This window comes from Eublepharis macularius, chromosome 18 (genome assembly GCF_028583425.1).
Source record: "Eublepharis macularius isolate TG4126 chromosome 18, MPM_Emac_v1.0, whole genome shotgun sequence".
Classification (NCBI taxonomy): domain Eukaryota; kingdom Metazoa; phylum Chordata; class Lepidosauria; order Squamata; family Eublepharidae; genus Eublepharis; species Eublepharis macularius.
The window spans coordinates 27,810,008-27,825,760 of record NC_072807.1 but is presented as its reverse complement, the minus strand read 5'-3'; the positions used below and the strand labels follow the sequence as shown (position 1 = coordinate 27,825,760).

The 15,753-nt window shown below is 42.9% G+C and overlaps 1 protein-coding gene across 1 annotated transcript in view; it reads right to left on the bottom strand.

The window, feature by feature from the left end:
* The window catches only part of FBN1 (fibrillin 1), a 205,957-nt gene that overhangs the window by 155,431 nt on the left and 34,773 nt on the right, over positions 1–15,753 (bottom strand). Inside the window, exon 6 of the mRNA XM_055002220.1 lies at positions 13,828–13,923. Within this exon, the coding sequence (XP_054858195.1) occupies positions 13,828–13,923 (96 nt within the window). The remainder of the gene's footprint in view (positions 1–13,827; positions 13,924–15,753) is intronic.

Genomic DNA, 15,753 nt, shown 5'->3' with positions numbered 1-15,753 from the left:
TAATAATTACTCAAGGCCATTTACGGAGTTCACTGCAGTAGTTGGATTTGAACCATCAGAGTGCTGATTTGAAGCCTAACCATTTAATCACTTGCTACAGCAGCTACGAGTTAATTAATTAAGAGTACAGGTTGTTAAATCAATAAATGATTGCATCAATGGCCCTTCAGGAGGGCACCTTTATGAAGGAAATAGACTTGGAGTTATAATGGTCTGTGAAAAATTTCCTGAGTGTTTTTCCTTCTTTCTTATTTTGCACTGTTTGGATGTAATGTACTGTTTTTATTTTATTGTCCTCTGCTTGTTCTATCTGGTTTATTGGGTGTGCCTTATTTCATTGACTTCCAGTTGTGTTTTATTACATTGTTTATTGTATGTATTACAGTGATCTTCACTGCATTGTTTTATAATTCTGTAATCCCCCTTAAATCCAGATGAGGAAGGCAGATGACAAATGAAATTAGTAAATAAACACTTCCAACTTTACCATGACTACCCCTTGCATTAAAGCCTTCAGGCACAGTGGTAAATTTCAGACAATCACTTGTACATATGTCGAGCGAATGCATGAATACAGTGAATCACAGCACTTCAAAGGATGAGTGGTCTCGTCCAGAGCTCCAGCTGCAGGCAGAGTAGATCAGTGTACACAGATCAATGAATGCACACGACTCAGACGGCAGTACATCATAACCAGACAGCAGGTGCAGCATGAAGGCAGCTGTAAAGCCAGAAGTTGGCTTGACTCCATGGAACTTTGATCCACCTATGACTTCACACTTGCTGTCCTAGAATGCTCCCTGAAATGTCCCAGGACCATAGAGAAGAATGCTAGGAAAATGCTTTGTATGCAGGCACCTGGTTCAGAGTATTTATTCTGTTCTGGCGAGGCTGAACAAAAGCCAGTGTGGTACACTGGTCAGAGTGTCAGGCTAGGAGCTGGGAGACCCACTCTGCCTTGGAAGCTTGCTGGGTGACTTTGGCCCAGTCACAAAATCTCAGCATAACCTGCCTCAAAGGGTTGTTTTTTGCAAAGACAAAACGGAGGAGGGAAGAACAATGTAAAAGCTGCTTTGGGTTCCCCAGGAGTATGGCTGGACCCGACGACATTTGATGCATCCATCACACATGAGTTTGTACGGATTGTACACACCGCTGGAGGCACATACTGAATGTCTTTTTATAACTGTATTTAACTGCAGCCACTTTCTCCATCCTTGGAAAAGGAAAGCAATGCTACCTACCCAAAGCAATAATCAAAGCGCAAAAGGGAATTAATTAAATAATGTAGTTGCTACCCAAAACTTTGTCTCCCTGGCACTATCTCTCTAGACCTTCTGGAGAAAACGGACGTTTTTTTATTCCATAAGGCTTTCAAATAATTTGTTTTATGGGCATGGTATTTTATATCCTGAGTTACTGATTGTTTCTGATTTTTTTATGATGCTATTGACTTTGGACCTTTCTTATGTGTTTTTAATTATTTTATATTATATTATATTAAAATATAATTATTTTATATTATAAGCCTTTCTTGAATGCCTTTTAATGAGCCTCTAACATTGCAATCCTCTGCAGAGTTGATCCAGAACAAGAGCACAAACCCAAACAGGTCTACTCAAAATCCTACTGAAGTCTATTCAATGAGGCTTACTCCCAGGAAAGTAGAAAAGAGCAAGAGTCCAGTAGCACCTATAAGACTCACAAAATTTGTGGGAGGGTATTTTTTTTATTTATTTATTTTATGTCATTTATAGTCCGCCTTTCTCATGGAGACTAAAGGCGAATTACACAGTGTGAGATTATTAGTCAATATCAAGGACATTTCCATAAACAATGCCATAGGGTAAATAAACACAAGTTCCCAAAGACACAGCATTAGCAGGAATCCAGCACAACATAATGATAAAGTCTATGGTTCCTAAGTTAATTCATTCTAGATCTAGTGGTTTCTGAAGAAGTGAGCTGTGACTCGTGAAAGCTCATACCCTACCACAAATTTTGTGAGTCTTACAGGTGCTACTGGGCTCTTGCTCTTTTCTACTGCTACAGACATACTAACACAGCTACCCATCTTGAGCTATCTCCCAGGAAAATGTTCTTAGGATGGCTCAGCAAGTCCACTAGTTAAATAAAATAGGGCAGGGGAACTTCTGATAGAACGTTTTATATAAGACCAGACTTGTACACTGGTTAAGCGGTTTGGCTGTGAATCAGCACTCCTTTGGTTCGAATCCCACTACTGCCATGAGCTCAGTAAGTGGCCTTGGGTAAGCCACTCCTCTCAGCCCCAGCTCCCCAGCTGTATTGTGGGGATAATAATAACACTAATATGTTCACTGCTCTGGGTGAGGCACTAATCTGTCTAGAAGAGCAGTATATAAGCACAGTTACTATTAAATATAGGTAAATTGTTATACTGCAAACAGACAGTATAATAATAGTACCTTGTAATTTGTTTGAATTCCCAGATATGTAACTTTTTGTCACTCAAAAAGGGCCCTATAGGCAAAAAAAGGGTACAATCCTGCAACTGTACCAGCAGTAATAAATACACAGAGGAAAGGGTACAAATGTACTACAAACAGGGCTTTTTTCTGGGAAAAGAGGGGGTGGAACTCAGTGGGTTGCCCTCAGAGAAAATGGTCACATGGCTGGTGGCCCTGCCCCCTGATCTCCAGACAGAGAGGAGTTGAGATTGCCCTCCGTGCCGCCAAGTGGCGTGGAGGGCAATCTAAACTCCCCTCTATCTGGAGATCAGGGGGCAGGGCCACCAACCATGTGACCATTTTCAAGAGGTTCCGGAACTCCGTTCCACCACGTTCCTGCTGAAAAAAAGCCCTGACTACAAATGTACTGAAGAGGCGGGCAGTGAAAACAATACCATCAACAAATCATAACACCTTGTATATCTCAGGGAACAATCCGAACCTCTGCAACTGATTCTCATCACGTTAACAAAGCAAAATGTTCTAGAATTTGAGTCTGAAGATGGACAACAGCAATAGGAGACACTGTTGTTTCCATTTAAAAAAATTCTGACCAGCTGTTTCAAGGCAGATTCTTTCTTTTTCCCAGTGGCTGGATCCAACTCAAAGCTTTTTATCTAATGCATATTTTGCATTTGAGTTATTTTGTTGTTGTTGAAATTAGAAATTTAACAGAGCAGCTGAGCATTTGAAAACTTTTGGAAGATGCAAAAAAAAAAAAAAGGATGTGAACTCCTGCACACCCTGTAAAACATAAATTTTTAACCAAAAGAATAGTTTATTCATACGCTGTGTACATTAGGTCAACTATTACTCACTTTCTTTGGATACCAACCAAAAGTCTCCACCCTCTATTACATGGCTTACTGTAATCAGCTGAAGAAAGGGAAGGCAAAATCATTCAAAATGCAAACTTGTGCTTTCAACCCCCCTAAACACAGCCTACTGCATGCTTAAAAACCAAGATAAGCCAACAAATAATTGAACCATAAGCCATACAGAGTTTGTGAACCTACAGGTAGAGCTCCCTATAGGGTTGCTGACAAATGCTTATGAAATCCCTGGAGACTGGACATGGTGCCTGGGAAGGGAGCTCAAAAACGGATGTGATGTCGCTCTAAGAGTTCCATTTCTCTTATACTCTGCAGTAGGGGGTCCCCAACTTTTCTGAGCCTGCAGTCAGCTTCAAAATTCTAACACAGGGTGGTAGGCACAACCACAAAATGTCAGAGATTGCAGTTATGTTGTATAACTCTAATAGTTACTCTTCCCAACACTTCAGGCAGAAGCTCTGTTTAACAGAATGCCTTTTAATACAAATATATTGTTTGAAAATATTTTCCTGCGTACAATAGCTTACTTTCAATCACTCAGTGAAGTTTCTTGTGCTGTGGTGGCAGCTGCTGCCAATGTAGTGCTCTGTAAAAAAATGCGCCCAGCCGACATCATCACCAATGGTCAACTGGAAGCCCTGCTGGGCAGTCCCACCGGCCCCACCTGCTTTCTAAAAACACTTAGCTGGAGCCAGAAGAGGTGGCAGTGCCACCACAGAACAGGTGGCAGTGCGGCGGGTGACCGGGGAGCTCCCACACGCCACCCCAGACGCCTGCTGTGCCTGGCCCGCAGCCACTGTGCCCGGCCGGGGGCGTCTGTTGGTGGCGGCAGCGGTGGCGGCGCAGGGCTGGCCGGCCGCAGCAGCCACAGGCCAGGCACTCCAGCTCCGTGGCACGTGCCTCCACCCCGGCACCCCCTCCTGCGCCCACCTCACCACCTCAATGGTGGTGCCGGCCCTGCTTACCAGCCAACAGAACAAAGTAAGATCCTGTTTTATAATGCTCCTTAAATTGCTGAGGACTATGAAGTTGCAAGGTAAAGCAGTAGGATGAAGTCATAGCTAACTCTGTAGTTGGGAGGGTTAGGGAGCTCAAAGCCAGCAAGAAGCATAAAGGGATGTTCAGCCAATACAGTGAGAAACTTAGGGCAGACACAATCAACCAATAGTTGCACAGTGTAAACATCTGGGAGGCTGTTCTTGTCCTCCCAGGTCTTAGGGGAACCAAACTGACGTTCCCACCCATCTTAGCTGTTTAAGACCCTGGCAGTACTGAATTTTTCTTCCTGTATGCACACAACATTGCGATAAGGGCCAATCTGGATCACAAAAAAACCCCCATGGATTGGTTTAAATCATTTTGGTCTCTGTCTAACCATACTGAATAAAAGTCTAGACAAGATTCTCAAATACCTAAACATAGGACCGTTTTGTGCATACATAGCAATTTAGGAGTTTTTCAAAGTTTTAACACAGAACTCAAAATTGTCCAAACTTTCCCATGGGAAAAATGCAGCGACAGCACTGCGAAGTGCATGAATACTAGGGGACATTTCACACACATCCTTCAGAGACAAATCTGGGTCTGCCAGAGAGTGTACGCTCAGAGAGCTATGGTCAAATTACAGCTCCCTATCAAGTTGGTATGTATGATGTACACATTTGCAAAGAGGGGCTTTACACCTCTTTTCAGGAGATGTACAACTTCTAAGTCACAGAAGCATACATGTAAAAAGCATACATGTGTGAAGTAGCCATGACCAGCAGGTAATCTGTTCAGATTTTGTTTTGTGTTGTGGAGGGTCATGGATCTCATTTAGTTATCACACTCCTTTTTGTGTTGTTTTCATTTCTTCTGCGGCTGGTGGCTTGGTGAAAGGTTATCCCTGGTTCATTTGTGTCTGAATACTGATACTAGTCTCAAGCAATATTTCCCTGCACTTATAGCAGAATAAAAATCTTGGTTTCTATATTTTTTTCCACAGTTTGCAACTGAATTGGATCATCCCCTCCTTCCTTTTTCATACCTTATTTAGGCCTCTTTCTCTACAGTACTACTTCAGTGCCAAATAGTACAAGCGGTCACAAAAGAAATACATAAAAGCTACTCTTTGCTGCAGAGCTTCCAGGGATCAGCTGGAAGTGTGAACATGTCTGCAGGCAAATGATCATCATTCTCACATAGTCATTTGCTCCCTACTAACCTGCTTTGTATCTTGTCCTCTAAATACAAAGAAGAATTCTGTTTCATAGAGCAGAATCACAGTAAACAAGCCATTTCAAATGCCATAACATCAATGTAGTGTTATTTCCAGGGCTTTTTTTCAGCTGGAACGCGGTGGAACGGAGTTCCGGAACCTCTTGAAAATGGTCACATGGTTGGTGGCCCCACCCCCTGATCTCCAGACAGAGGGGAGTTGAGATTGCCCTCCGTGTCACCGGTGCGGAGGGCAATCTCAACTCCCCTCTGTCTGGAGATCGGGGGCGGGGCCACCAGCCATGTGACCATTTTCTCCAAGGGCAACCCACTGAGTTCCACCACCTCTTTTCCCAGAAAAAAAGCCCTGGCTATTTCTAATACCTTGAAATATATATTAGCTACCCAGCCCCCCAAAAAGTACATCTGAAAGCAACATAAAATCAACACAATTGCAGTAACTCTTAAGAAGAGTTACACCTTTCCAAACCCAGTGGACTTAGAAGACTGAAAATTCTGTTTTAAGGTTACTCAATCTTTATACTTAAAAAAAATCCTAAAAAGCAACCATCAGAATAAATAGAACCCATCTCTATGCCTGCTTGCGGTACAATCCTAGAAAGCAATAGGGCAGCCAAGGAGAAGAATACACCTAGTCAGAAGTGTTTAGGATTTTTTCAGTATACACAATCGCCCCACCCCCCACCCCTCCCAACCGAACAGGCAACCTGGCTTAAATGGGAAAAGGGTTTGTCCATCCCACCAGCTGCATTGAAAAATTCCAAAGCACCTCTGGGGTGTACTTCTCTCCAACATTACTTTATGGTTTGTCCTGAATTGCCCCATAGGCTTAGACACGAAAATCCTTGTTTATGAAGGGAAAACTAACTCTGGTTGTCCCAGGTGGCTGTGTTCATATGGGGCAACCATGAGTTCCTATGAGAGAATGGAGTGGGGAAGAATGAGAGTGGGACCACAAGTGACGCCTGACACAGGTTGGACACTAGTCAGCTTCCCTCAAGTTTTGATGGGAAATGTAGCCGTCCTGGTCTTGCAGCTTGACTCTCTGACTGCTGTCCAATGGACTTTTCAACTGTCACTTGTCCAACATTCCGCCAAGCTGCCTACATTTCCCGCCAAAACTTGAGGGAAGCTGGCAAGTGTCCAACCTGTGTCAGGCGTCACTTGTGGTCCCGCTCTGAGGCATATGCTCTTGAGCCCAGCAGCAAGCAAATAGGCTTAATGGTACATCTAAATGCAATCTCAATGTCTGTTTTGAGAAAAAGGTATGGCAAATGACTTACATAAAGGAATTAATTTTAGTTGTAAATTCTCTTCTTGGTGTTAAGTACTATTGATGATGGTCCCTAAGCAATTCTGTTGCTGTCATTACACTGTTATGAAAGCTCCGTGTCCTTTACTTACAGTCGCATGAAGATCAACCATTTAGAAACTCTACATGTTCATACTAGGGTGGTTTAGCTGCTTCCCGCTGTCCTAATCTATCTTAACAACAACCACAACAAACAACAACACGGTATGCACCTGTGCTACGTCACAGTTCAGGCCTTCTCAGGCCATAAAGAAGTCCTCTCTACAGGGGCCATTTCGTAGAAAAAGAGCTGGAGGACCTTATTAGCATTAGCATATGTTATGCCCCTTGTCATCACTGGAAGTGCGTCATTAACATAACTGATCTGCATATGCCACATACACACCCCTGACATCACCTATCCTGGCTGTTTTGGACCCAATCCTGGCCATTCAGGGCCAAAATTGGGCCCAAAATGGCAAAAAGTGGCTGAAAATGGCCAAAAAGGGGCCCAGAATGGTCAGGATCAGGACGCTGCTGAGCGGGAGAGTGATCCACCACCCATCAGAGGCCCAATCCGAGCCGTTTTGACCCCAATCCAGGCTGAAACGGGCCCAAAATGGCCAAGAGTCAGGTGGGTGGGGCCACTTGACATGTGACCTCTTTGGGGAACTGCTGGAACTGCATTCCTGTGCGTTCCCCCTCAAAATGAGCCCTGCCTCTCTAGCATGTTTCAGTCATTGTAGGCCAGCATTACTGTAGCAGGACAGATACTCATACATGTCTTAGTCAGGTGGTGAACAACTGCATTTCTTGGACAACAGGTCCAAAGGGGGAGAGGAGTAAATATTTTGCCAGGTACTGTATGTTGTAATAGTTTCAATATAACAGAAGTGCAAATAAGTTCTTAAAACCATATACACTTATACCAAACTTTATGTACCTACACTTGGTTATTTGCTTTCCATTTAGACTAAATACCACAGAAGCAGAGTCTTTTCCACAATCACATATTATACTAGTTACAAGAAAGATGCTCACACAACATAACATTTAAGTACAGGGCTAACTCTGCCCATTTCCCCACCATTATTAGGATTGTGGTTGCAAACCTTAACAGTTACTAGGGAATAAGTCCTACTGAACTCTATGTCCAACTCCTTCGTCAGAGCTTTAAGTCTTGAAAGCTCGTACCCTGAAAATCTAGTTCATCTTTAAGATGCTACTGGACCCAAATCTTGCTCTTCTACTACAGACCAACACAACTACCCACCAGAATCTATCGTTTTTAATGGCTCCATTGGCTATCATGCTTTAAATGGGGAATTAAAAAAACTATGATGGCTTTCTCTTCTAACAATTAGTGGCTTTTGTGTATTAAATTGCAAATTAGCTTACACTTCAAATCTTCAAGAGGGTACCTCTGCTGGTCAGGTTATATGCAAGTGGATTCAAACGGGTAACTTAAAAGGCAGATAATTCATCAACAACACTCTTTATGCAACCCTAATTTTTACATGTGGCATTTGTTAAAGACTGGTCAAAATTAATCAAAAAAAATTTTTGCTACAGAGAAAAGGAGCTCAACAGGATGGACTCGCTGAGAAGGAAAACCAGACGCTGTGTTTGCATACTCAGAATGCACACCAGTGGAGCAAATGCCGTAGCCTTAACCTTTGAAGTGACTGGAGTCCAAACTGGCTGTCACCAGACTTAAAAGAAAACTCTAGGTGGGAAGCACAAGTTTGTACTTTCCAACAAGTTTGGAAGCAGAGAAGGGTGAGTGGAAGGGGAGTAAAAAGGTCCACTGAACCTCCCAAATCACAACCCACAGAAAGCACTTATATAAATATATATATAAAAAGATGTTCCAACACCAATTTTCACTAACAAAAAGCCTAAATCTCTAGACAAAACTCAAGCCCTGGTAGTTCCTCTGTCCACGCACCACCAACTTGTACGAGTACCGCCAAGCAGATTTGCACTCATGGGGATACAGCCCTAGGCAGTTATTTTATGCACATTTACTAAGGATTAAAATCAATACGACTAATGTTTTTCACTTTTCACGAGGTGGCTCCTTTTGGGGCCACATGGCTACGGGCCCGATCCAAGCTTCTGCAGTCAGCCTACAGATAAGGTAGCATCACGAGAACTGAGTAAAGAAAACTGATCCCAGTTTTCACTCTACTCAAACACATGCTGTATTCAAAGACTCTACCCAAAGATATGCTTCTCCTGTTTCTCCACAATACAAAATGAAGAGATGGGGCAATTTTGAATTACTCTAGATCATTTGCCCGCATGCCATCATTAGATGTCTGTAGCAGTTACAACCTTTTGCTGCAAAGGGGATATCAAGGCTCATTAAAGCGCTTCACTATATGATCATCCCAAGTGGTAATGACATCTGATTCTATGGCAACACAGTACCTTTAGTGGCACAAGAAGCCATCTGCACCCTAATCGCAACTGCTGGGATTTTTAATAAATGGGCATATTTGTCAGGCTGTGGTCCTTGTATGGAAAATCTGCCTTTGTATTTCCAAAGCTGAGGCCGCTGCATGGTTCTGACACTGCCTGCAGTAACCAAAGGCATGAAATTTTCCAAAGAAGTGGCATAAAGGGGTCTGTCTACCTGTTGCCAGTTTTGCAAATATACGCAAGTGCTGTTATCGATAGGAGGGCTATTGCAATCACAGTAACAGCTGTCAAAATGCTTCAAGTTAAGGAAGGCACCGTTGCGATGATCCACTACTGAGCTCCCTTGAAAATACATAGAATTAGGTATTTGAGTTATTTAGGGTGTGCTGCATCCTATTCATGAAGCCACTGAGCTTTTACTATTTAATTCATCTCAAGTCCCATCTGTTTTTACATTCTTAAATGCCACCTCAAATATTAGATTGGCTTTCTCCATTGCAGTGCATTTTGCATACCCTTAGCCATCTGTCCGTGGAGACCTCTCCCCACCTCGCCCCTAACTCCAGTTTTGGAAAAAGCTACAGCACCGTACTCAACTGTTCAAGAGTTATGAATATACATATATGACTACTGCAGTCATGTTACATCCTTTAAATGAATCAGAGTCTCAAGTCAAGACGTCACAGTTCATTGGTAGCAAAACAAACGCCACAGCTCTGAAAACCACAAAAAGTCCCCAATCAAGCACAAGGCAAAAATATCAGTAACACATCTGGCACACTGGTACATTTACAGAGTTTCGTGGTGTCGATGGGAATTCCACTGAGCCTCACAAAATGCACACTTAAATCAATCTAAAGTCCATGCTTCTATTAAACACTTTAACCCATTGAGCTGTATTTCCTTGTCCTCTCCCTACTTTTATACTGATTTTACACTACTGGTTTTACTGCCTGCTATTTTAAAATAGTGAGTCTTGTTTTTATTCTGCTAAGAAATAGGAAAAAACTCAGAAAAAGAATAATACAACCAAACAATACATCAATACATCAACCAAACAATACATCAACCAAACAATACATCAACCAAACATTTCATTTTAAGGTAACAAGATCATCAGCATAGGGAAAAAGTTATCCCTAATAAAAGTCACCTCCTGAGCTGATCCATTATATTGCAGCCTATACAAGAATGCCCTCTGATACAATTCTGCTATGTACATTTTACAAAATAATAGCAATTTGGGGACCTTCCTAATAGCCTCAGCCAGACCCTTCCATAATGTAGGAGAGGCCACATCAAATGCTAATGAACAGGTGGTTGCTGGTTTCACCTGCTTGCAGGTGGCACCTTCAGAAGGCTTTGCTTAGATGAGCAAAGCTGTCGCTGTGGAACACAGCAGGAGAGACAGTCCTGCAGACCTCTGTGCCTGATGCCTTTAAGGGTAGCTGGAACTGTGAACTAAACCTAGTAACTGAACAGCAACTAATGGAATGTCTGCAGACAGGAAGTAATAGGCACATTCTGCTTAGTGCCCAATAGCAGCCCAGGCTGTACCAACTGGAATTTCCAAGTTGTCTTTAAGAGTAGGCCCATATAGAGTGCATTACAGTAGTCTAGCCTCAGGGTAACCATAGCACGGATTCATGTGGCCAGGTCAAGGTAGGGGTCCATTTTCCAAGCTAAGTGGAGTTCAGAGAAAATCTCTATTTTTTTTTGCAGCTGCATAAGCTTGCAAGTATCAGCCCAAGTGTGTGTGTGTGTGTGTGTGTGTGTGTGTGTGTGTGTGTGTGTGTGTGTGTGTGTGTGTGTGTCTGTGAGTGAGTGAGTGAGTGAGTGAGTGAGTGAGTGAGTGAGTGAGTGAGTGATACTTGCGCTTAACCAAGTCAGGGAGTCAGCTGAACCCCATCAAAAGCAGAGAGCACCATGTCTTTTAGGACCTCAGCCTTCCCAACCAACATAACCTCCATCTTGTCAGAATTCAGTTTCAGCTTGGCAGACTGAACAACTACAGTAGTTAGACATCCGTTCAGAGTCTTTACTGCATTGTCGGGCAATTTGGATTAAGAAACGTAGAGGTGCTTGTCATCAGCATATTGAGGACATCTTATTCCAAAACCACAAATGATCTCTCCAAAGGATATTACACAGAAATTGAACAGCATGGGGAACAAACTTCTTGTCTTTTAGGACAGACTGAACCACAGTGATCAAGCTACAACATTATGTATATTTTGATCAAAGGGGTGGGGAATTAGGAGGATTTGTTTGACTGAGTATATAACAATCTACTGTATATGTAATCTATCATATGTATTTTCCAGACATCAAGTTAGCCCATTTACTCAAATTAAAACATATGTTATCTTTAGGAATACAAACAGCCCGACAAGATAATTGCAGTTAAATAGCTATTGCTGTCATCTCTCTCTGGAATGCTGTTAAACTTGATTTAATTTCCTTGAAACTGCTTGGTGTAGCAGATAAGCAAGGATGTGTTCTCATCTGGAAACAGCTGCGTGTGTTGCTATAGCTACTTAAGAAAAAAAAATCTTACAAAATTGATAACAAAATTCATATGAGTTTTAAAGAAGAAGAACCCACTAAAATTAGTCAAAACAAACCAAGACTGAAGGCAGGAAACTGTGTAACTTTGGTGCCTGAACGTAGCAGCAGTTGCCAAAAAATTGCCCAGGCCAGTTTCTGTATATTAAACAGTGAGCGTTTACAAAGTATGCAATTACATTTTCTTTTTATTGGCCAGCTTTTGCCTTTAAGTTCAAGATCTGAAACAAAACAAAGGCCTAATTTCCATGAGCCTTCCATCCTGCTTTCCCATCCTTAAAATGTACACAGCCCTCCAACAGGAAATGTATCAGCAGAAATGGCCAAGTGAACACAAAGCACAAACCAGCGCATACCCTGATTTTGAAGGAACTCACAATGTCCCCCTCCCCAGCTGGCACGGCCTCCCATACATCTACACACTGGATCCAGACTAAGTTTTCCTCTAACGGAAGACATTTTTGTCCGTGGAACACAACTTTTCTGCCCTTCCTTCCTGAAGTGGCCCATTGATCTTCCTGAAATGCTGCTTCTGGAGAACAGGGGACCACCAAGAATGGCATGAGGGGTAAATCAGGGGTCCGCAGCAGGGAACTGGTCGAAATTACACTTCACCTTCCATCAGCAGAAACTTTAGACTGGATCTAACTCATTGCTATAGCAACTGTCACAGCAACCACAAGAGAGAGAGAAATCTATATAGATACACTAGTTTGATATCCGTGCTTCACTACGGTATTTAAATACTTTAAATTCAGTTATAATACTTACGGGTTTGTAACATTTTTTGGTTTGTGGGAGTTTTTTTTAATTGGTTTTGTAGTCTAATAGCATAATACCCGAGCTTCACAAAAGTGTTTGAATAAAACGAAGTGTGTTATCCCTATTCAGGAGTCTTGTACCATCTTTCTTCAAGTGTTTGCCATTTCCTTTACCTTATTTTTACCTCAGAACACAGAGTTCCACAGCTGACCAATCACAGAGAGGGGGGTGCAAGCAGGCAGGAGCTTGCCAGCCACACAGGAAAGCCAGGCCCCACAGGGAGACTGGCAATCCTGGTGAACTTTTAAGGGAAGACTGGGACGTGCATTTGACCTCAGGACACATTCAATGACTCCCAATAGCAACTGCATACTGTTTAGAATGTGAGGGATGAGGACCAATCAGGCAGCACATGCAAATGACCTTGAAAGGCTGGCCCAATCAGGGAAGAATGGCCGAGTTGGCAGTGGGCTGGGACGCAAGCAGGCAGTAGCCTGCCAGCCACACAGGGAAGCTGTATCCCTTTGGGGAAAAAAACATTTTACCACTTTTTACCCCCACTTATGGGGCAAATTCCTTAAAATCCCTTCTTAGTGGATGTTTACACCATGAAAGGAATGTTCTCCCCAAAGTTCATGTTTCTATGTCCAGGGGTTTGGGCTGGGCATTGATGAGTCAGTCAGGAGTGGACACTTGTCTTTATATATATATAGATCTATAGCTATAGATACATCTATACAGAGAGAGAGTATAGTAATATACTGTTTTTATCCTCAGCTTATTAACAGGCAGAAACCCAACAGCACTTCCTGAAATGGACCATTAGTGATGTGGAATGCAGCACTTTCTCCACTTAGAGCCAAATTAAGCCGTAAAGGGACAGCCACATACATTTCTTTCACTTGTGGAATTCACTGCTACAAGATGCAGTGAAGGCTGCTTCAAAAGGCCAAAAATTACCATGCTGATACTTTTTCAAATTTCCAGTTTGGTGCAGCAGATGCAGTTGCCTTGAATCAAAAAGATCAAAAAAATGCACTTCCCACACAAATCACACTTTATCTCTCTGTGAGAAGGTTTCTTCCAGGACCTCATTCTTACTTCTGCTTTATCAGCCATTGAATGATAAAAATTAAACCAATAAATGTGCTATACTGCTGTATTAGCAATTTACCATACTTCTGCACGTATGCCAAGGTCTGCAAATTTTCCTTTTTCATTATAGAAAGGGGGAAAAAAATCTTACCTCTTTCGCACTGAGGTCCAGTAAAGCCATATGTGCAGGCACACCTGTTTGGAGCAACACATCTTCCTCCATTAAGGCATCCACTTTCACAGACAGCTGCAAGTGAAGGGAATAAAAGGGTTAACAGGGTGTTTCCAGAGTGCACGTTTTCATGACATGGATTCATTTGTGGATCTGCGTAGTCCCGTGGCCAACTGGTCCCCCAATTAGTGAAAATGCATGTTGAAGTTCTTCCAGGACAGCAGAAGTAGAGGAAATGGATGTTCACGTTTCCTTGCTCCCCCCTGGTGGTGGTGATGGTGGGGATTTCCTTGATAACAGAAAATTAACACTTCTGGAAGAAGGGTGGGTTTTCTATGTGCAAGGAAGATTTTGCTCTCAGCCCATGAGGGAGTATTCAATCACACAACCCGAAGCAATATGACCCAGGAAAAGGTTTATCACAGCATATCACAAATTATATAAACTCGCCCAAGATACAAGTATCCTTGGAGATACCTAAACACTTTTCTTAGGTGCAGACAAGAAAATCCCAACCATTAGCAGCCATCGACTCCTTCTGACCATGGGCAAATCCTTTCCCTGCCACAAAAAGCAGTATGTCGACTTTGGCCCTGCAATCATACCAGCATTTCTATACCACAAGCAGCATGCTGTCTGTCTCTGTATATCGGATGCTGCAAGGAGCAATGAGCAGACATCTTCTGAGATGCACAGTTCCCATGGCAAAAAGACAGAGAATAATGAAAATCTGTAAGCTGGTCACTTTTCCTATTTTTCCACCATGCCAGTTTAAGTCCCAGAGGTGTAGCTGTATGAGTCTGCTACAATCAAAGAGTCTGCTGGCACTTTAAAGGCTAACTGACTTACTCCAGAAGTACCTGTGGCCAGTTCCAGGTACTATACTGAGCACTTTGTTGTGTGATGATGGGAACGATTGTCTGCCTTAAAAGAATCACTGGTCAAAAAAGTGTCCTCATGTCATTATTTGGTTATTTATGCTAAGTATCAGGTGCAGTACAATGACTAGATTGTCAGACTAGGATCTGGGAGACCCAGGTTTAAATCCCAAGTTGGCCACGGAAGTTTAATGTATCACCATGACTCAGTCACTCTTTCTCTCAACCTACCTTACCTCAAAGCATTGTTGTAAGGAGAAAATGGAGGACAGGAGATCTCTGTAAGCTGCCCTGAGTCCTTTGGAGGAAAGGCGGGATAAAAAGGTGGGGAGGGGGGACTGTGGATCAGTGGTACAGCGTCTGCTTGGCATACAGAAGGTCCCAGGTTCAATCCTGGGCATCTCCAGTTAAAAGGACCAGGGAGTAAGTAATATGGAAGACCTCTTCCTGAGACCTAGTCTGACTAGACAATACTGACCAACAGTCTGATCCTGTAGTACCAATATTGATAGACCAATAGCCTGATCCAGTATAAAGTAGCTTTATGTGTGTTCAAGGTTCATACATAATAATTATCCCCCATTTTTCTTTGCAATGGTGACTCAAAAGCAGTTTTACAACATTGTTCTCTCCTCCTTGCAGAGCTTTTTTTCAGCTGGAAAGCAGTGGAACCGAGTTCCGGAACCTCTTGAAAATGGTCACATGGCTGGTGGCCCCGCCCCCTGATCTCCAGACAGAGGGGAGTGGCACTGGAGCAGCGCGAAGGGCAATCTAAACTCCCCTCTGTCTGGAGATCAGGGGCCGGGGCTACCAGTCATGTGACCATTTTTCACCAAGGGCAACCCACTGAGTTCCACCACCTCTTTTCCCAGAAAAAAAGCCCTGCCTCCTTCCATTTTATCCTGACAGCCATTACCCTGTGAGATAGGTTAGGCTGAGAGGCTGTAGGCAGCCTGAGATCAACCAGTGACCTTCTATATCAGAGTGGGGTTTCAAACCCATGTTTCCTGGGTCTTGGTCTAACACT